This window comes from Schistocerca gregaria, chromosome X (assembly GCF_023897955.1).
Source record: "Schistocerca gregaria isolate iqSchGreg1 chromosome X, iqSchGreg1.2, whole genome shotgun sequence".
Classification (NCBI taxonomy): Eukaryota; Metazoa; Arthropoda; class Insecta; order Orthoptera; family Acrididae; genus Schistocerca; species Schistocerca gregaria.
The window spans coordinates 654802370-654823423 of record NC_064931.1 but is presented as its reverse complement, the minus strand read 5'-3'; the positions used below and the strand labels follow the sequence as shown (position 1 = coordinate 654823423).

The 21054-nt window shown below is 45.2% G+C and overlaps 1 protein-coding gene across 2 annotated transcripts in view; it reads left to right on the top strand.

Annotated features, from left to right (window-relative positions):
- Nucleotides 1–21054, top strand: part of LOC126297689 (histidine decarboxylase) — a 393180-nt gene that overhangs the window by 152547 nt on the left and 219579 nt on the right. For both annotated transcript variants that reach the window (XM_049988805.1, XM_049988804.1), the window contains exon 3: nucleotides 9210–9382. In XM_049988805.1, the coding sequence (XP_049844762.1) occupies nucleotides 9210–9382 (173 nt within the window). The remainder of the gene's footprint in view (nucleotides 1–9209; nucleotides 9383–21054) is intronic.

Here is a 21054-nt window from a genome sequence, read left to right as displayed (position 1 = left end):
GTTGCGCGAAAGTGCTAGGGAGGCACGATATAGATACAAACAGACATTACGCAGAATGTTAGACGTGCTAATCGCTTTTGTCTTATTTGTTTATGTATTTATTTATCAGGTTCCGCGCGATGATGCGAGCCAAAGCGATTTGCTCATGAAACAAATCGGAAGGTAGTTTACAGAACAGTGATCGGAAAATTTAGAAACTAAAAGAGTAAACTACTATTAATGAAACACAAAACGGGTTTTGAGAGAGTATACGAATACACAGGTCTACTATAAATGATCAATTCGTTTTCAGAGCTCTATATTTTACGAAATATTTATTGTACAAGTGTTATTGATGCATGAATAAATCCGTAAAGTCAACAAGTTTGCATTTTGGATTCTACAAATGTTCTGTGAGAGCCCCATTGGTCACACACGTCCAAGCAATAGCCAAGTTCATTCCATATCTCATGTAGAAACATCCTGTTGATGGTCATCACAGCTACATTGATGCATTCTCTAAGCTGTTACATTGTTCTTGGAAGTGGGAGTATATAATTGCGGTCCTTAATGTACTCTCAAAGCAAAAAATTACAAGGCGCTAGGTCAAGCGAACTTAGTGGCCAAAGAAACAGAACCTAATCATCTTCACCATTATGTCCAATCCAGCGATGCAAAGTTCGTTGTTTAAGCAGCGACGAACATCGATGCTCCAGTCATTCTAGGTAGATTAAATTCTCGGACTCAGCGATAAACTGTGGAAACAACCGCAACTGCAACATATCAATGTAAGAGGTACCTACCGAAAGTCTTCTTACAGAAGAAAAACAGCCCGTACATCTTCGTCTGTGACACTACACCTAAAACATTAACCTTCGGCGAATCTCGTTCATGCTCTACAATTTCATGACGATTGTCAGTTCCACACTCACTTGTATTGTGGCAACTAACCTTTCCAGATAAATGGAAGGTTCCTTCATCAGTGAATATCAGTCTGGAGGCGAAATGTTCATCATCAAAGGCTTCCTGCATTGTGATGTAAAATTGAAGGCGCCGGCCATAAACTTAAAGTTGTTTGAAGTGTAACCGCTGTCGCAAAATCTTCCACGCAGTTTGCTGCGGTATTTCTAGTTCGTGGCTTGCGCGGACAGTTGATCTTTTTGGACTGAGTACGAAACTTTAGATCCCCCTCTCTGTGGCTGCATCTGGCACACTTGGTCGATCGGGTACTTTTCTGTTTACAGGAACAACCAGTGCCCCTAAACTGTCGATACTAACGCACAATGCTCTTTTTACAGGCGGTCCTTTTCTATAATTCCTTCTGAATGCACACTACACTGTTGTAACGGAAAAATATCTCACGTATTCCAATACACAAAAACGCTTTTTTTGCTTTGTTGCCATTTTGTCAAGGCACAGCACTCGTAATGTCAACTTGTGAGCACAATGCAAACTCGACGAGTTTATGGTTCTATTCATGCATCAATCATACCTGTACATGTAATGCTTTGGTAAATATAGAGCTCTGAAAACGAATGAATGACTTAGAGTAGCTCTTAACACATAAAAGAGAAAAGGTTTCAATTACTGAACGTAACTCGTGTACAGAATAGGAGTGTGCCACAAGGAGACTTTCAGCTTGGATTTGAATTCTTGGAATTTATCACTGATTTTTTTTCAGTTCTTGTTGAACCCTATGAAAGATAAAACTTACTGAGTAGTACACAGGTTCCTCAACAATTCATAAGGAAGTGTTATCCAACTGCATATCGTTTCTTGCGTCTATTGTTCACTGAACGCATGTTGTAGTTTCTTCTGAACCAGTCAATATTGACAACAGCAAACCCCCACAATTCAGTACGTGTAAAGGGATGGCAGAGTTAGAATTCCGAGACCCTTGAACAACGGTCTACACGAAATTCGCTAACCGACACCGCAGATCAGTCCGTTTCTGGACTAAGTATAATCTTAGTGAGTGCATAGAGTAGCCGCAGCAAAATATAACAGCATACGAGACAATAGAATGAAAGCAAGCAAAGTAAACAAGCCTTCGTTTTAAATTGTCAGAGACAGTGGAGCTCATTCTTATAGTGAAGATAGCATCGTCAGTTTCTGCACAGCGTCTTGTACGTGATACTTCCAAGACGGCCGTCAGTCTTCCCTCATTCCTAAGCACTTGAAATGGTCCACTTCACTGACTGGGACCTGGAACTTCGGATAGCAAAATTACGCTTTTGCAAGAACTCCATGTCAGAAGCTGTACGTGTTGAGTTTTATTGCAGTTAAGCGTCAATATGTCCTCTGGAAACAACGTTCTCATTTTACTGAATACCTTGGTAGGCACATCATTTATATTCCGTTCCATGGGTTTCGCAGTAACACTTTTTCATCTAGAAAGAGAAAATTTTTTTGTCTTCTGTCATGTTTAATGGTATATCATTGATGTACAGGTCGACCAGAGTTGTTAGTACAAGTGGTACGCAAACAGCCTCCTTAGCACAGCCCCACAAGAAAAAGTCGCACAACGGGTGATAAGGATATCTCGGTGGCCAGAAGTGTAGAGCCAGGACTTCATTTCCCAAGCGACCGATCAATCGCCGAGAAAGGGGTTGATTTAAAAATCCTGTTCCTAGTTGGCGGTTCATGCAGAATCAGAGACAAAGTGCCCTCTGCACTGTAACTGCCGGCTCACACCTCTTGCAGACTCAAGATCGCAGAAAATCTTCCGCTGCATCATAGCCACCTTACAACTGCCTATTGTCGCGAGTACCTTAGCGACCGTTTACGCAACTATCACCGGTCGAGCGGCCATTTTCGCGACTAGTGGTTGACAAAACAAAACTTTGGACTTTCCTCTTTCGGTCGGTATGTGGACTGTTCATGTCCTATTTATACACTGGCGGAAAAAATTGCAACATCAAGAGCGAGTTGTGCAATATAAACGAAAATGGTAGGCATGTTTCTACATCTAAAAACTAAACTCCTCCCGAACAGGCCATGAAGGCCCAAAGGTACCGACCGGCCGCCGTGTCATCCTCAGCCGCACTCGTCACTGGTTGCGGATATGGAGGGGCATGTGGCCAGCACACTGCTCTCCCGGCTGTATGTCAGTTTCCGAGACCGGAGCTGCTATTTCTCAATCAAGTAGCTCCTCAGTTTGCCTCACAAGGGCTGAGTGCACACTGCTTGCCAACAGCGCTCGGCAGACCGGATGGTCACCCATCCCAGACCGACAGCGCTTAAATTCGGTGATCTGACGGAAACCGGTGTTACCACTGCGGCAAGGTTGCTGGACCGTTTCTACATCTGGAAGATGATGTCTATTGAAATTTCGCTCCAGTCGCATAAGAGTGGCGCAGGTTCGCTTTAAAACTGTCGTTAGCGTTAGTTATCTTTGAGATCGGGCGTCGTGAATTGATGTTCAGGCGGCAAAGACACCATTATCAACAGCGCACTGAGTCTGAACCAGTTAGTGTGATAAGGCTACGAGAAGCTGGATGTTCCTTCAGCAATATTGCAGAAAGATTTGGCAGTAATGTATCCACTTTACACGATTGCTGGCAGCGGTGCAGGCGAGAACGTACAGTGGCAAGAAGACCAGGCTCCGGACAGCCAAGTTCCATTACCGAGAAGGAAGATCATGGTGTTCAGTGCATAGCCCCGGCGCACCGTACTGCATCTACAACAGCAATTTGAGCAGCAGTTGGCACCACAGAAACACAACGAACTGTTACAAATCGGTTACTTCAAGGACAGAGCCAGGGGCCCTGTAGCGTGCTTTCCACTGACCCAAAACCACCACCATTTGGGGCTTCAATCATGTCAAGCGAGAGCCCATTGGAGGGCAGGGTAGAGGTTTGTTGCGTTTTCTGATGAAAGCTGGTTCTGCCTCGGTGAGAGTGATGGCCGTGTGTTGGTCAGAAGGAGCTCATTTGAAGATCTGCTCCCAACCTGTCTGCGGGCTTGACACACTGGGCCTGCGCATGTAATTACGGTCAATGGTGCGATTTCCTAAGACAGCAGGAGCCCTCTCGTCGTTATCCCACACAACCTGACTGAAAGTTTGTACTTCAGTCTGGTGAAAAAAAAAAGTTCAAATGTGTGTGAAATCATATGGGGCTTAACTGCTAAGGTCATCAGTCCCTAAGCTAAGGACAAACACACACACCCATGCCCGAGGGAGAACTCGAACCTCCGCCGGGATCAGGCGCACAGCAGTCTGGTGATACGACCTGTTGTGCTGCTATTCGTGAGCAGCACTCCAGGGGGTGTATTCCAAAAGGATTACGCTTGTCCACATACCGTTGTTGTAACCCAACATGCTCTACAGGATGTCGATATGTTGCCTTGGCCTGCTCGATCACCAGATCTCTGCTCAGTTGAGTACACGTGGGACATCGTCGGTCGACAACTTCAGCGTCATTCACGAACAGCGTTAACCATTCCTGTATTGACCGACGGAATGTAACATGCATGGAATTCCATCCCACAAACTGACATACATCACCAATAGAATGCAATGCATGCAGGTTTGCATGCACCCATCACTTCACATTACCCCATCTAATTCAAACCGCTTCCTTGTTTGTTGACATGGAAGATAACCTACTGCTTCCTTCTTTCCAGATATTAAATGATTCATTGTTGGCCTTCTCTCCTAATCCCATTATGCTCCAACTTAAGCGATGATGTAACGGAAAATATAAACATTTATTTAAAAAACATTTCAACCATATTTATTAATGTACAAATCTAAAATTTTGCATTCGTAAAGCAACAGAGCTGTCTTTTAACGGAAAAATATAGTAAAATATGCAGGGTTAATAATTTGCTAGAAATTTGAATTTTTAATTTGTTTTATTGTCTTTTTTATAAAAAGCCATAACTCAAATTCTAATGATGCAATTAATCTGACAATTTTATTGTAGTGTCCCGGAAAGGTTATAAGACCACTGACTTACAGTTATTAATTTATGGTACAAACTGTATCATTAACAGAGTTTTTAATTTTGCACATCAAAAATTAACTTTTTCTTCTATATACAATCATCTGAAAGTCAGAATGCAATTGCAAGATCTCGTATTTTGTAGTTCCATTGTGTTGAGTGGTACTTAAGATAGGTAAATAAGTTAGTGAAATCAATGTGAAGTGAAGTAGAAATCAGAAAATAAATGAAAAACTTAGTTTAGTTTAGAAGAGTTACACACTGGCAAACAGCGGGCAGAGCAGAAGAGGCAATGACCGTGAAGTCAGCACGTTCAGGAGAAGCCATCGCCGTCCCCGCATAAGCAGAAGCTGTCGATCAGCCGTCAGGGCATCGCCCGGCTCGCTCATGTGTTTCTCAATTGTCACACGTGATCAAAGGCCCTCGCCTACATTCCAAGGGCCAATTACCCACGTTAAGAAGATTCTTCGAGAAGCATTTCAACGTGACAGAAGAGGCAATGTCCGTGAAGTAGTCCACCTCCAGTGAACTGAACTAAATAAATACGCGAGTCACAGTGGGTTCGACAGAGTAGTTTTCAGATCAGTTTCGGTCCTAAAGACCGTCATGCAGGAAGAGACTACATCGTACACAGAAGCACCAAGTCCGCCGCTGTAATGGAATAGCAAGCAGCAGAGTCGCCGCCAGAAGACAGAAGTTAGAAGCTATTTGAAGACTGATTTTTATGTACCCGGGTGACTCGTGAGGATGGGAAGGAGAGGGCCTCACGTCAACAGTCACCTGTGAGATGGTGATGAAGGTCTGACAGCCGAGTCCGTTGTTCGAGTCCGGGACACTGGCCTTCCCCTGCCGCGCCGCTCCGCTGGCCGACGCACAACACACGCGGCCACATAGAGAAGAGAAAAACTGGGACGCCACATCCAAGGTATCATCATCCGATTCACGACTTCGTTCTCAATAATTAAACGGACCACCTCACGATGTGTATCTCCAGTCAACTGGGCGAAACAGCGACACGAGATACACACCACCATGCGTAACCAGACGCCGCCACCCACGCAAGCAGAAGGCTTCGCAAACGACACATCTGCCGCTCTCCCAGCCAGAACAATCCAGTAAGGAAACCATTGTACAAAACTTTCAATAAAAGTCATTTTATGTAAAAATGCTGTTTCATTCTACCTCATACCCGAGCCAAGGAAGAACCCACCCTGCCCACATGTTGTTAAGGGAGAAAAACTAATTTATTTAGTGTTTTTTACCCTGACATAATCCGTTAGAATCAAATGCACTTTGCATTAATGCTCATCCTGAAAACTGATTAGCATCAAAAGAGAAAACCCAGTTACATCCGTCTCTTAACAACATGTGGGCAGGGTTGGTTCTTCCTTGGCTCAGGTATGAGGTAGAATGAAACAGCATTTTTACATAAAATAACTTTTATTGAAAGTTTTGTACAATGGTTTCCTTACTGGATTGTTCTGGCTGGGACAGCGGCAGATATGTCGTTTGCGAAGCCTTCTGCTGCGTGAGCGGCGGCGTCTGGTTACGCATGGCAGTGTGTATCTCGTGTCGCTGTTCGCCCAGTTGACTGGAGACGCGCGTCGTGAGGTGGCCCATTTAATTATTGAGAACGAAGTCGTGAATCGGATGATGATACCTTGGATGTGGCGTCCCAGTTTTTCTCTTCTCTATGTGGCAGCGTGTGTTGTGCGTCGGCCAGCGGAGCGGTGTGGCGGGGGAAGGCCAGTGTCCCGGACTCGAACAACGGACTCGGCTGTCAGACCTTCATCACCATCTCACAGGTGACTGTTGACGTGAGGCCCTCTCCTTCCCACCCTCACGAGTCACACGGGTACATAAAAATCAGTCTTCAAATAGCTTCTAACTTCTGTCTTCTGGCGGCGGCTCTGCTGCTTGCTATTCCATTACAGCGGCGGACTTGGTGCTTCTGTGTACGATGTAGTCTCTTCCTGCATGACGGTCTTTAGGACCGAAACTGAACTGAAAACTACTCTATCGGACCCACTGTGACTCGCGTATTTATTTACTTCAGTTCACTGGAGGTGGACTACTTCACGGACATTGCCTCTTCTGTCACGTTGAAATGCTTCTCGAAGAATCTTCTTAACGTGGGTAATTGGCCCTTGGAATGTAGGCGAGGGCCTTTGATCACGTGTGACAATTGAGAAACACATGAGCGAGCCGGGCGATGCCCTGACGGCTGATCGACAGCTTCTGCTTATGCGGGGACGGCGATGGCTTCTCCTGAACGTGCTGACTTCACAGTCATTGCCTCTTCTGCTCTTCCCGCTGTTTGCCCGTGTGTAGCTCTTCTAAACTAAACTAAGTTTTTCATTTATTTTCTAATTTCTGCTTCACTTCACATTGATTTCACTAATTTATTTACCTATCTTAAGTACCACTCAACAATTGAGACAGCAACACGTTATGAACAGTTCCTGAAAATTTCATAGCATTAGCGCATATACTGATTGAGAAATGGCTTCTAATAACGTACTAAATGTAAAACAGAGAAAATGTGGTTCAAAGATTTTGTTCTCACACTTCTACATGTAGTCCCAAAATTTTAATATCCTCCATACTGATACTCCTTATCCTCCAGGTTTCTCTTCTCTCCTCTTCGAATGTGCCTCGCATGTATTTGCAGGTAAGACACTGAACTGTTAGCTTTTTTATCCCTCCTCTCGTCGATGGAGTACAATGCTTTTGTTGTAAACCCACCAGGATCAGTACCAATTCTCTTCAGCACTTCAATTCTGCCATTATTTCCGTTATTGTAAAATAAAACTGCATTATAGACACATATTTTGAGTACTGCAAGTCCACAGAATGTCCTTTTGAGCATCTAATCCAAATTAAATTATTGAGCCTTTCATTTGCATTTTGTGTCTTTCCGTGAACACTTCCTCAATAAATCAGTGTTTGAAAGGAACCTGAATGTGGGCTTAATTGCATTTATAACAGGTTCTCGCAATGAGTGTTTATGTTAATAAGTCTCATTTCTGTTTTCCAACTTACACCAATCGTCTTTCGGACACAGACTGTGCATTGGTGTTTCCTCAGTGGATAGTTTGTGGAAAAAATTGCCCCTATAACACCCCTCATTGCCTCTACATTTTTTGTGTTTTTCCTGATAGCTCTCCCATAAAATAACTGAAGAGAATCGATTCCTTTCAGAGTGAGCGTGTCTTTTCTACGTTCCACCTACTAACGTGTATTACTATTGTCAAAACGTAAATAAACCGTATGCAAGAAAGTTTTCAGGCAAAGACATAGATGTCAGCCAGAGATATAGATGTCGGCCAAAGATATCGAAAGAAAATAGCCTTCGCACTGAAAAAATTTCGCTGAAGCAAGCAGTTTCTCAAATGTCGGAAAAGGTGGGAGAGGCCGCCAGTGCAAAGTTAATCAGTTCAACAATTTAAAGCATTTCTGAAGCTGCTATCACGATAAAATTCACACACAACATAGATTAAACTGTGTAGATCAAGAAAATATTTTGGAAAAATCGATTTTTTGGACCAAATTCCGTTGCATACCTGCTTAAGCGAATGTATTGCATAAACCACATAATTAAATGGTTCTGTTAAATCAAAGCAGATACCTGTTCTCCTCAGTCTGACGTTTAATCCTGATGGCGTCTCACAAGCAAAAGATAAATTGCATTTTCTTCGGATACTTCCTTGAATTGTATGCTCCTTGGAGCATTCTCGTTCTTCCCAAGCGGTAACGGTCTGCAAAGTTTTCAGACGGTGCCTCCTGACCTACGAGAGTAATGGTTTCATAGCCCGCCCGGTTGGCCGTGCGGTCTAACGCACGGATTTCCGGGCGGGAAGGAGCGCCTGGTCCCCGACACGAATCCACCCGACGAATTTGTGTCGAGTCTGTGGATGGTTTTTAGGCGGCTTTCCATCTGCTTCTGCGAATTCGGGCTGGTTACCCCTAGTCCGCCTCAGTTACACTATGTCGGCAATTGCTGCGCAAACAAGTTCTCCACATACGCGTACACCACCGTTACTCTACCACGCAAACATAGGGGTTACACTCGTCTGGTGTGAGGCGTTCCCTGGGGAGTCCACCGGGAGCTGAACTGAACAAAAACACTGGATTCGGTGTGGAGCGGCGGAGGGGTGAAGTGGACTGCGGTAGTCGTCGTGGGGTTGTGGACCACTGAGGCTGCGGCGGGGACGGAGCCTCTCCGTCGTTTCTAGGTCCCTGGTTCACATACAATACAATACAATGTTTTCATACTGTGTGCAGGCAAGGAGATGGTGGACTACATAGCGGACTACCTGGAGCACATCCGCGAGCGGCGCGTCTACCCGGCCGTGCAGCCCGGTTACCTGCGCGAGTTGGTTCCGGAGCACGCGCCGCAGGAGCCGGAGCCTTGGGAGGACATCATGGCCGACGTGGAGCGCGTCGTCATGCCGGGGGTCAGTTCCTCTCTCTCTAACTCTCTTTTCCTTTTCTACCTACAGCGACAGCGAAAGTTAGCGGCCTGGCACACACATGGTGTTAACATTTTGGTTTCGTTACGTTGGTACATGTTGCACAGTCACTCAAGCCAAATACGAGGGTGAGTCAAATGAAAACCTTAATTTTTTTAAAATATTATTTATTGTGCAGAAGTGGTACAAAGCTGTATCACTTTTCAACATAATCTCCCCCACGCTCAATGTAAGTCCTCCAGCGCTTACAAAGTGCGTAAATTTCTTTACAAAAAAAAATCTTTTGGTAGTCCGCGCAACCACTCATGCACTGCGTGGCGTACCTCTTCATCAGAACGGAACTTCTTTCCTCCCATTGCGTCTTTGAGTGGTCCAAACATATGGAAATCACTTGGGACAAGGTCTGGTGAGTACGGTGGATGAGGAAGACACTCCAAATGCAGGTCTGTGATTGTTGCAACTGTTGTACGGGCAGTGTGGGGCCTTGCAATGTCATGTTGCAAAAGGACACCTGCTGACAGCAATCCACGTCGCTTTGATTTGATGGCAGGCCGCAGACGATTTTTTAGATCTGTGTATGATGCACTGGTGACAATGGTCCGTCTAGGCATGTAATGCTCCAAAATGACGCCTTTTTCGTCCCAAAAGAGAGTCAGCATAACCTTCCCTGCTGATGGTTCTGTTCGAATTTTCTTTGGTTTTGGTGATGAGGAATGGCGCCGTTCCTTGCCCGCTCTCTTCGGTTCCGGCTGGTGGAAGTGAACCCAGGTTTCGTCCCCCGTAACGATTCTTGCAAGGAAGCCATCACCTTCTCGTTCAAAGCGCCGAAGAAGGTCTTCACAAGTATCAACATGTCGTTCTCTCATTTCAGGAGTCAGCTGCCGTGGCACCCATCTTGCAGACACTTGATGAAACTGGAGCACATCATGCACAATGTGCTTCAAATGGCTCTGAGCACTATGGGACTTAACTTCTGAGGTCATCAGTCCCCTAGAACTTAGAACTACTTAAACCTAACTAACCTAAGGAAGTCACACCCATCCATGCCCGAGGCAGGATTCGAACCTGCGACTGTAGCGGTTCCAGACAGTAGCGCCTAGAACCGCTCGGCCACCCCTGCCGGCATGCACAGTGTGGTGTGCTGACCCATGACTAATCTGTAAACTTGCTGCAATGTCATTCAGTGTCACTCGGCGGTTTTCCTTCACTATGGCTTCAACTGCTGCAATATTCTGTGGAGTCACAACTCGTTGTGCCTGACCTTGGACGAGGAGCATCTTCCACTGGTCACACCATTTGCGAACTTCCTACTCCATTCGTAGACTTGCTGCAGCGACAAACATGCATCACTGTACTGAACTTTCATTCGTCGATGAATGTCAATAGGTTTCACATCTTCACTACGGAAAAACCGAATAACAGAAAGCTGTTCTTCCCTGGTGCAAGTCATAAGTGTGGGGGCCATCTTTATACTGATACTGCGACGGTATGTGTGCATCTGCACTATGCTGCCACCTACAGACTACTCTGCACGCTGTTTGTAGCACGCTTACCAACTTACAGGATAACGGCGCGAAATTTCGATTTGTTATTACAAATTTAAGTTTTTCTTTTGACTCACCCTCGTATGATTTTGATCAACGGAATAATTTCTTTACACGCCTTATTAACGTATTCGTATTGTATGCCTTTCGTTCAAATTGATAAAATCGAATAGCGATCCATAAAATTAATTTATTTTTGACGGTTTATTACCAACGGCTATCAGTACAGACTTCGGTATCTACAAAGAGTGCGCTCATTTATTTTAAACGGCGAAGACATGAGTGGTAAAATCCAGTGTGGCTGTAGTTCTTTCGAAACTAATCCACGATAAAGACTTTTTAATAATGTAACTACTTGAAACGCTCCTTTCGTCCGTCCTCGTAGCTTCCGTGACGTTGCTCTCAGTAGCCACACACTCTTTACGATGACAAACTACGCGACACAGTGTGACAAAAAGTTATTGCCAATCTTTCAGGAAGAAAACATGCTATGTGTATACGGGTGTGGAAACGCGTTATTTCCATCTCAGGGCTCGTTTTATACTACTCTTCAGCGCATTAATCATGGGAAATGTATAGGAAAAGAAAGTATCAGCACAGTGTGAATCTCTTTCCTAAATGAACTGTTCAAAATACCCTCCGTTATCAAGGATACATGCATTAACCAGCCGTTGTATTGAATTCCGTGATGTACTGATGTACCTCTGGAGAATTACGTATTATTTCACGGCCTTCCACAATACCATCGCCAAGACTCTGTACGTCTTGTACCGGTGTTCCATACGCAAAAGCTATCAAAAGCCCTCGGAAATAAAAGTGTAATGGGTTTAGCTCCAGAGAGCGTGGAGGTCAAGGAATTGTGTTTTAGAAGCCTACCAACATTGGCACTGAAATTAAGAGGAGCTCCATCGTGCATGAAGTAAATGTTTTGTTGCACCCGTAAAGGTACATATCCTAGCAGAACACGTAGAATATTCTCTAAGAAAGAGTGGTAAGTTTCTCCGATGAGCCTGAGCTATGAACCTGAGGCGCCAACAAACATTTACCAACAATGCCGGCTCAGACGTTGACAGAACATCTTTGTTGACGACATAACTGGACAATTTCCTAAGGATTCTCGACAACCCATAATGAGGAATAGGAGTGGACCCACAACGGAACCTTGTAGGACAAATTTCGTGATTTTTTTTCCCTTGTCACTAAAATTTTTTCTCCGTGCAACATTGTATGAATTATTCAGTACAACTCTTTGCATTCTCTTTCTTAAGTATGATTCAAACCAGTTGTGTTTTCCGTGATTAATGAGGTTATGAAAAGAAATAGAAAATGAGCTCTAATATGGAAATAAAGCAGCTCCGTACCCATGTCCATATACCACATTTTATTCTTCCATGTTTGGGAATGTCTCCTGAATGTTTGGCCACACATTTTTGTTAAACTCTGTATAGGTCCACAGATTTACTCGAAAGTGTTTATTGGCACACTTGGCAGGCCTTTACCAATTCTCTGCTGTCTTACACTTACAAACTCAGTCTAAATAAGAGTCACAAGCCCCGGTTTGTCGCGCTATACACGGTTAAATTTCTCACAGCCTCGAAACCCTGCAACTAAGTAACTACTTTAACGAAGCCTCCGAAATCCGGCCGCTTGACTGGAAAATGCACACCGCCAACAGTTCATACACTGCCTCCAACTGGCTCCTAGAAACTTCTACATAACAAACAAAAACACGAATACAGTTTAAAGTCAATAAATAAAAAGTCACCCAAAGACACCCCCTCAAATCTCCGCAGACACAAACGGAGTTTGTTGCATTCAGTTAGACCTAGCCAAGTCAATTTTTTTCATTGAACGGCATATCTGACTATGTACAGGATTCACAATCAAGTGTAAAGTCTCTGCTTATTAACATGTGGACGCCCTCCAAATGGCAACACTCCTTTAGGAAAACTGGAAAGGATTAAACAGGATTCCACACTCGTTCACGGAGGCTCATTTCAGATTCCTGTCCATCTGTGTTTCAAGAATAGCTTGCTTGATCCCGAAGAATGATGAACTATCTACTTCAGAAAGTAAAACACTTTAAAACACCAACTCCAGCCTAAAGAGGACAGGACATTGTCCCCTACGGTGCCCGAGGACTAACGGCCGATCCTGAAAATTACCAGCTCCAGACCGCTCCACGGTATTATTTAACATCCAGACCCTCTGCCCGATTACACTGAATAGCCGTACGCTGATGATTTCATGGGCTATTTTCTGCTGACCCCAATAACACTCCACCGCAAAAAGGTGCTTGCTGCCAGCGCTTTTCAAAAGTTGTTTTCCAACAAGTGCTGGAAACAACTGGCATCCTGGGAAAATCACACAGCCTTGAGACAACATCTTAGGTCAACGCCTGAGTACATTTAGAAGTATTTGGGAAAGAACGGTCTTCCAAAAATCTCAAGAAAACCTCCTTTCCCGGATACAGGAAACCGACTCTGGTGTTTACTGTAGCCACAAGACGAGAACAACGTCGTGGCCAGAAAATTCCTTAAAGCTGCTATGCCAGTAGGCACCGTCAAAAACAAAAACCCAGCAGCAAATGTACAATGTCAAACATAAAACACTTCTTAGAACATCTCATTGTCATGTTATACACTCAAGATGCGGTTGTTAAATAAGGCAGCCGCTTTTACCTAAGAACGATAGTACGTCCCTGCTACGCATGTGTTACGGCCCCGAAGATGCTACCATGTGTCATAAAATCTATGAAGATTACGTGTCACGTCCTAGTAAATTCTAAAAATCAATACTAAAACTATATTACAACATTCGTGGAGGTATGTGCCGTCTATGCAACTAAATGAAGGCAGTTTGTTTGTTGCTATACGCGTTTCGCTTCATTTATTTGGGAAGCATCATCAGTGGCGATTTCCAGCACTGCTAACACATATATGTGTTTCTGGAGATGTATTTGCTGGTCTTCATGCTCCAGTTAGCCGAATCAGGTGTTGTTTAGCCATTTGTCACATCACATTTCACTTTCACTATATTACAACATGTACATCTATAAAGAATGGCCAACAGAAAACATATTTCAATAAATTGGTGGCTGCTTCACAGGGAGGGCATCGTTAAAGTGGATTCAGAAATGCGCTTTAAGATAGAAACGCGTCATGGTGTTAAATGAGAAAACAGAAGTATCCATGTTACATCAGTACTCTGCAAGCCTCCTGACGGTGTGTGACGGAGTGTACTTCTGGTGCCACTAACTGATCTACATCTACATACATACTCCGCAAGCCACCATGGCGGAGGGTGGCCCATACGATAACTAGTCATTTCCTTTCCTTTTCAACTCGAAAACAGAACGAGGGGAAAAATTACTGTCTAATCGCCTGCTTACGAACCCTAATTTGTCTTACCTTCTTGGTCCTCATGGGAAATATACGCTGGTGGCAGTAAAATCGTTCTGGAGTTGCTTCAAATGCCGGTTCTTTAAATGTTCTCAATACTTCTTCTTAAAATCCCTCCATGGATTCCCATTTGAGTTACCGAGGCATCTACGTAATACTTATCTGTTGTTCGAACTTACCGGTGACAAATATTGCAACCCCCTCTGAATTGCTTCGATGTCCTTGTTCAATCTGAGCTGGTGTGGATCACAAACACTCGAGCAGTCCTGAAGGACGGGTTGCACTGACATCCTACATGTGGTCTCTTTTATAGATGAACTACACTTTCCTACAATCCTCGCAACAAACCGAAGTTTACTACAGTCCTTACATACTCGTTCCATTTCTTATCGGTTTGCAACATTACGCCTAGATATTTAATCGAATTTAATCGACGAGACTGTGTCAAGTAGCACACTATTAATGTTGGATTAGAAGACTCGTGAAAAGTGTGTGGGAAGAATGATCGTCGGTAAGCCTCTGTATTAGCTCTAGTTCAAATGGTTCAAATGGCTATGAACACTATGGGACTTAACATCTTAGGTCATCAGTCCCCTAGAACTTAGAACTACTTACACCTAACTAACCTAAGGACATCACACACATCCATGCCAGAAGCAGGATTCGAACCTGCGAGCGCAGCGGCCGCGCGGTTCCAGACTGAAGCACCTAGAACCGCTCGGCCACTCCGGCCGACTTAACTCTAGTTCTCGAATTAATCTAATCGTGGTCATTTGACCAGATGTGTGTGTGTGGGGGTTAAGTAATACGCTGTCCGACTCTACCGGGAAAGTATTCTCTCTAAATGTCAATACTAAACCTCCCCGTGATACACTGGGCTCACTTTAGCGATGCGCGCCATGGGAGGTAGCCACCAATTTATTCGAATTAGCGCCTTTAGGTTTTCTGTTTTACATGACAATTCTGTATGGACGCATAGGTTGCAACATAGGTTATTATTGATTTTCAGAATTTACCACGACTTGACACGTGATGTTCACAGATTTCATGATAGTCAGTAATGGCATAGAAGTTTTATGGTGTGTTATACCAGAGGACGATATAAATGTTTTTATACGGTTATCAGTACGTACAGTATTACGATTTGTTCCTTGGTTTCCTTGTTTTATAACATGTGATAATGGGATAACGTAGTATCGAAATATGTTGTGCTAGATACATCACACATTTGACAACTGGTGGCGTAACATTTTCAGTTCCGATTCATGAGACTATTGTATGCTTCACGACAGATAAACCAGTGACAACGTTGAAGAAGTAAAAAACACAGCAATGGACGACTGGCTATCAATGATGAATGAAACAGTTAACAAATATGCATATCTGAAGAAAGGCTGGTTTATTCTGCTTTAAAGAAATTAAAGGAAGTTTAGTGTTTAACCTCCCGTCGACGATGACGTCGTTAGGGACGGAGTACACCTTGAGAGTGAGAAAGGATGGGAAAGGAAATTTACCACGTCTTATTCAAAAGAACCATCTTGTCTTTCGCGTAAAACCAAAATCTAGGCGTCCAGACGGGGATTTGAACCACCGCCAGCACGAATATGACTCCAATGTCTTACCACTGCGCCACTTTGCTAGGTATATAACTTCAATAACTATTTACGAGAACGAGCCCCATTTATTGGTTCCAGATTCGAAAGTAAATTTCTCAAAAACATTTGGACCGATTGTTTATTAACGATGAAACGTGGATTCATCACTTCACAAAGGAAACGGAATAGCAATCACAGCAGTGCATGGAAGCCCGTGACTATGCTCCATAAAATTCTAAATTAACTTCATATGACAGAAACAAGGCGATAAGAATTTCCTGTTATGTCAGAGCGATTCTCGTTATTGACTACATTGTAGAGTGTACAATAAAGATCGAGCTTTGTGGAACAAACTGATGACAAAAAACGTACAAATACACCTGAAATAAAAATAATAATCTTTCCTCGCGATTGTGCTTTGACTACATCTACAGTTGTACTCTGCAGACTACCATACGGTGTGTGAGGGAAGTTTCATGTTGCGCCAGATTAGTTTTCTTCCCTTCCTACTCGTCAGCCTCCGTGGCTGAGCGGCCTGCAGTGTTGATTGTCAAGTTCAGTTACTGGTACGCTAGGGATTCTTTCCCTGGCAGAAGGACTGAAACGGGAAAAGGTGGGAGGAAAGCCCTCAGCTTCGTGGTGCTCACAGAGGAGCCGCTTGAATGAGAAGCAGAGGCTGCGACGTCTGGAAAGACGATGATGGCTGGAATAGCAGTATCATGACCACATGCCCATCCATATTGCATCTAAATGACGCCATTGGCAGCGAAAGACTTGGCTAATGGTAATCATCGAAAGTTCTCAAGACCTGACGTAGGGTTTCCTATTCCGTTCGCGGATTATACAGTGGAAGAATGACTATCGGAGCCTCTGTGTCACGACAATGGGAAAATTGAGGAATTTGAACTACGAATCCCATTCAACAATTTATGTACGCAATCAAGTGAAAAAAAAAAACGTTTTAGCTGGAAAATATTTTGCGTCCAATGAATTGATATGGTAGAAGGAGAGTGGTATTTTGCAAATCCTCCACAGTCGGACTTCAGAGGTTGAATCTAATCGTTGCATAAACGTAGGACAATGAGCATTGCTCTAATACGGAGCTATGTCGGAAAAATATTGATTCTGCCCCCTAAAGCACTCTATTGCTAGACCATAAATTTCGCGTTGCTCTCGTATGCGGCACGGGAAGAAAAACTACGTATAGGCAGAACAGTGTCTAGGAGATGAATAACGCCGATTACCGCACCTTCTATCTCTCCGCAGGTGGACCCCAGGGCCCTGTCCTCTCCCTCTCATCTACCTCCTGTACACAACTGATATGCCCCAAACCCCCCCCCCCCCCTTCCCGTCCACCTCCTGCAGTATGCCGATGACACCGCCTTCCTTCCCCTCGCTCCTGCCCTTCAACGGTCCCAATGCCTTCCCCAGAATCGCCTTGACCTTTTTGCCACATGGTGGCTCCTCAAAATCAATCCTTCCCAGACTCATGCAATCATCATAGGTTTGACCATTGGCTCCTTCGAGCTCCTTGATTTTCTCTTACCATCTGCACCCGTCCTGTCCCCCTCTTCCCCACACGCACCTGCCTTGGACTCACCACTGACTATCGCCTCACCTGGATCCCTCATCTCCTCTCTATCTAATCCAACGCCCAACAACCGTCTCTGTCTCCTTAAACTCCTCTCTGGCTGTACATGGGGGTTGAAGCCCTCTACCATCCTCCACACCTACAAATCCTTACTCCATCCCATCCTCTGTTATGCCAGTCTCACCTGGATATCCGCCCCTCCCTCCAGATCCTCGAGTGCCATGCACTCCGCCTCACCTTCTGTATACACCTGCAATCCCCTATGTGGATCCTCTATGATCTGATTCCTTTCCCCCATCTGCTCCTTTTCCTCGAACATATCCGAGTCCTCTACACGTCGCAACAACTTGATCCCCCCCCCCCCCCCCCCATCCCCTAGTTGCTCCTCTCCTCACCAACCCCCGCCCAGTGTCGCACCTTCACCGTTGTGTCCCCCTACCATCCACCTCTACACACTTCATCTCCTCTCCCACAGTGGCTTCTGCCATCTCCCCCTCCCAGATGATGCCCTCTCTCCCTCCATTTATCCCTCCTATCAACTCTGACCCTCACCTCCCCCTCCCTCCCTCTGTCCTTTTCCCAGGCCCCCTCCCCCCTTCCATCATGTTTCCTTTCACCACCTACCATCTCTTGGATTCCTTTCTCTGCCCCAAGACCTTTTGCTTCCTCCTCCTCTGCCTTCCTCACTCCACGTGTCCGCCCTGCTCCCCCCTTTTCTGTGTCCTCTCCCTCCGTCGGCTCCCCCTTTTTTGCTTTTCCTCTCCTCCCCCCCTTTTTTCCCTCTCATATGCCCGGGTCCTCCTCCCCCCCCCCCCTTCCCCATATACATTTGTACTCTATAGTGCAGTGTTTTCCGTGAGTGTTCCATGTTGTGTCTTCCCCTTTGTAAGTGTTGTGAACAGAAACCCGACAGTCGCCTTGTTTTTTAATTGTTCCTGCCTATCTACTATGTGTTTTAATCAGCTTCGCCCACCCTATGTTTTTATATCTTCTTCGCAACTTTACACCATGTTCGCTTTAAACATTTACAGTTTATCACCTGTTTTTATTGTTATATTTCCTCATTATGTTTTTTAACTTTATCTCTAGGCTGCAGAGCACCGTATTACGCTGCTGCCAGCCCCCTTCCCCTCTGGGGGGAAATCGAAATACAATAAAGGAAAAAAAAATGAGGTGACGCTGCTGTTACCCTGAGTGGCAACCCTCCAGATATGAATGGTGAAGGGGCAGCCTAAGTGAGTTCGCCAGCAACTTGGATAGGCCGGCTGCAGAGATCGCTAGCAGCACTAAACTAAACTTCTCCTTAAAACTTAAGGACGAGCTAGATAAACTAACATAACATATTAAGTACTAGGTGGAAATGAATGGAAGTGTGGGGGCATGTTACCATAGGACTCTAGGCCGTGTACAGAAAGATGGACGTCACATAACGTCAGAACAGCGCGACTGTAGTGCCAAATGGGGCTGTCGCTTCAACACATGACAGCTGAAGACACGGGAAAAGTAAAAAGACACTGTGTGTCAATCATCGAGTAGTTGCGGTGCACTGTTGTGTTCTCCATTACAACATGGTACGAAGACAACGTCTGGATGACTTCATAAGGAGAAGAATTGTCGGTAAACTCGAAGACGCATAAGGTATGATGAGTATAGCCCAGGAGTTTGTCATTGCTCTCAGCATGGGGAGCGACCCAAACCACAGGCATTGCTCCCAGAAGAAGAGGAATTGGTCGACCATGGTCAGTTACACAAGGAGATGAGCGCTACATTGTGCTACAGGCAAGAACAAGGGGTGCATTTGCAACCATATTTACGAAGCCTGCAGTGTACGCAATCTCGCGGTCAGCAGTGGCACGGCAACTGCACGGGGGCGGTATCTTTGTCAAATGACCAGTAAGTTTTGATCCATCGACATCCGCACATCTCCGGCACCTGTTGCGATAGTGATAACAGTGGAGGGATTGGACCAACGAGGAGGGGGCCGCATGTTCTTCTAGGATGCGAGGAGTTTCATTCTGAGTAGTGACTCTGGACGTACGCTGTTACGGTTAGAGATTAGAACATATAATGTACCCAGGAACAGTGTCGAACATGATCGTTTTGCTGATCTAGATGTCATGGTATGGTAAGGCATAATGTTCCATGGGCTTACTGATCTCCAGATCTTTGTGCATAGTACACTCACCATTCAACGACTTTGTGACTCCGTACTCCTTCTCCCTTTGGCAACGACCTTGCCACAGTGGATACACCGGTTCCCGTGAGATCACCGAAGTTAAGCGCTGTTGGGCGTGGCCGGCACGTGGATGGGCGACCATCCAGCCGCCATGCGCTGTAGCCATTTTTCGGAGTGCACTCAGCCTCGTGATGCCAATTGAGGAGCTACTCGACCGAATAGTAGCGGCTCCGGTCAAAGAAAACCACCGTAACGACCGGGAGAGCGGTGTGCTGACCACACGCCCGTCCTATCCGCATTCTCAGCTGAGGATGACACGGCGGTCGGATGGTCCCGATGGGCCACTTGTGGCCTGAAGACGGAGTGCTTTACTTCTTCTCCCTTTGGGTCTTTTCAGGGGTGCATTCGGACTTTATAGATGACAATGCACGACCGTATCGGATAGTGCAAGTGGAAGAGCACTTGGAACAGGAGGACATTCTGCCAATGGACTGGCCTGCCGGATCGCCTACTTAAATCCTATCGAGCACGTGTCGGATGAGTTGGGGCAACTTATTGCAGCACGCCCACGTGCACCAACGACCATCCAGCAGTTTTCAACCGTGGAGGAATGTAACGTTCTGTCACAGTAACTCCTTACTAATCTGGTGCCCAGTATGGGAGCACGTTGCACAAGATGCATTGCCGTCTCTGCGGATTACACTCTCTATCAAGAACCATATCAAACCTTTTGTAATGTCGACGGGGTGATCATAAATAGCGGTGACTTCAGTTTAATTATTGTCTTAGAACAAAAGTGTCATTTCTGTTCGTCTCATGGCGTATGTCCTTCACTTACCTCTTGTACTGTAGTATTTCTTTCTATGTATGGCCCAAGGTTCGTTGAGTCATTTTACTAGGCAATGACACATCATGCGAAAGTTACATTCGTCCTTAAGTTTTGCACACCAGTGTACGTGAACAGTATTCTTGAGGTGACACTGTCGTGACCGCGAGGCGCAACCCTGAAATGATAGACTTCCCTCCAGACAGAGAGGGTGTAGGGGCCGCCTGCACGTCCAGGCGAAGTAAGTTCCCAGCGACTTAAAACGGCCGGCTGCACAGGTTGCTAGCAGCATGGAACTACATTCCACGACACACATCACGTGAAGCAAATAGTTCGGAGCTGTAGTATCACTCTGCACCAGGATATAAGACATGCTCCGCGGTTAATCCGGGAGAGTTCCTCCGCATTTGGTCCTGGGACTGTCCCCGTACAGTATCTTCTAGAGCAGGGCTTCCCAACGTGTGATCCGCGGACCCTTTAAGGGTCCGCCGGTTGTTTATAGTGGGTCCACGGCCACCTTTCAC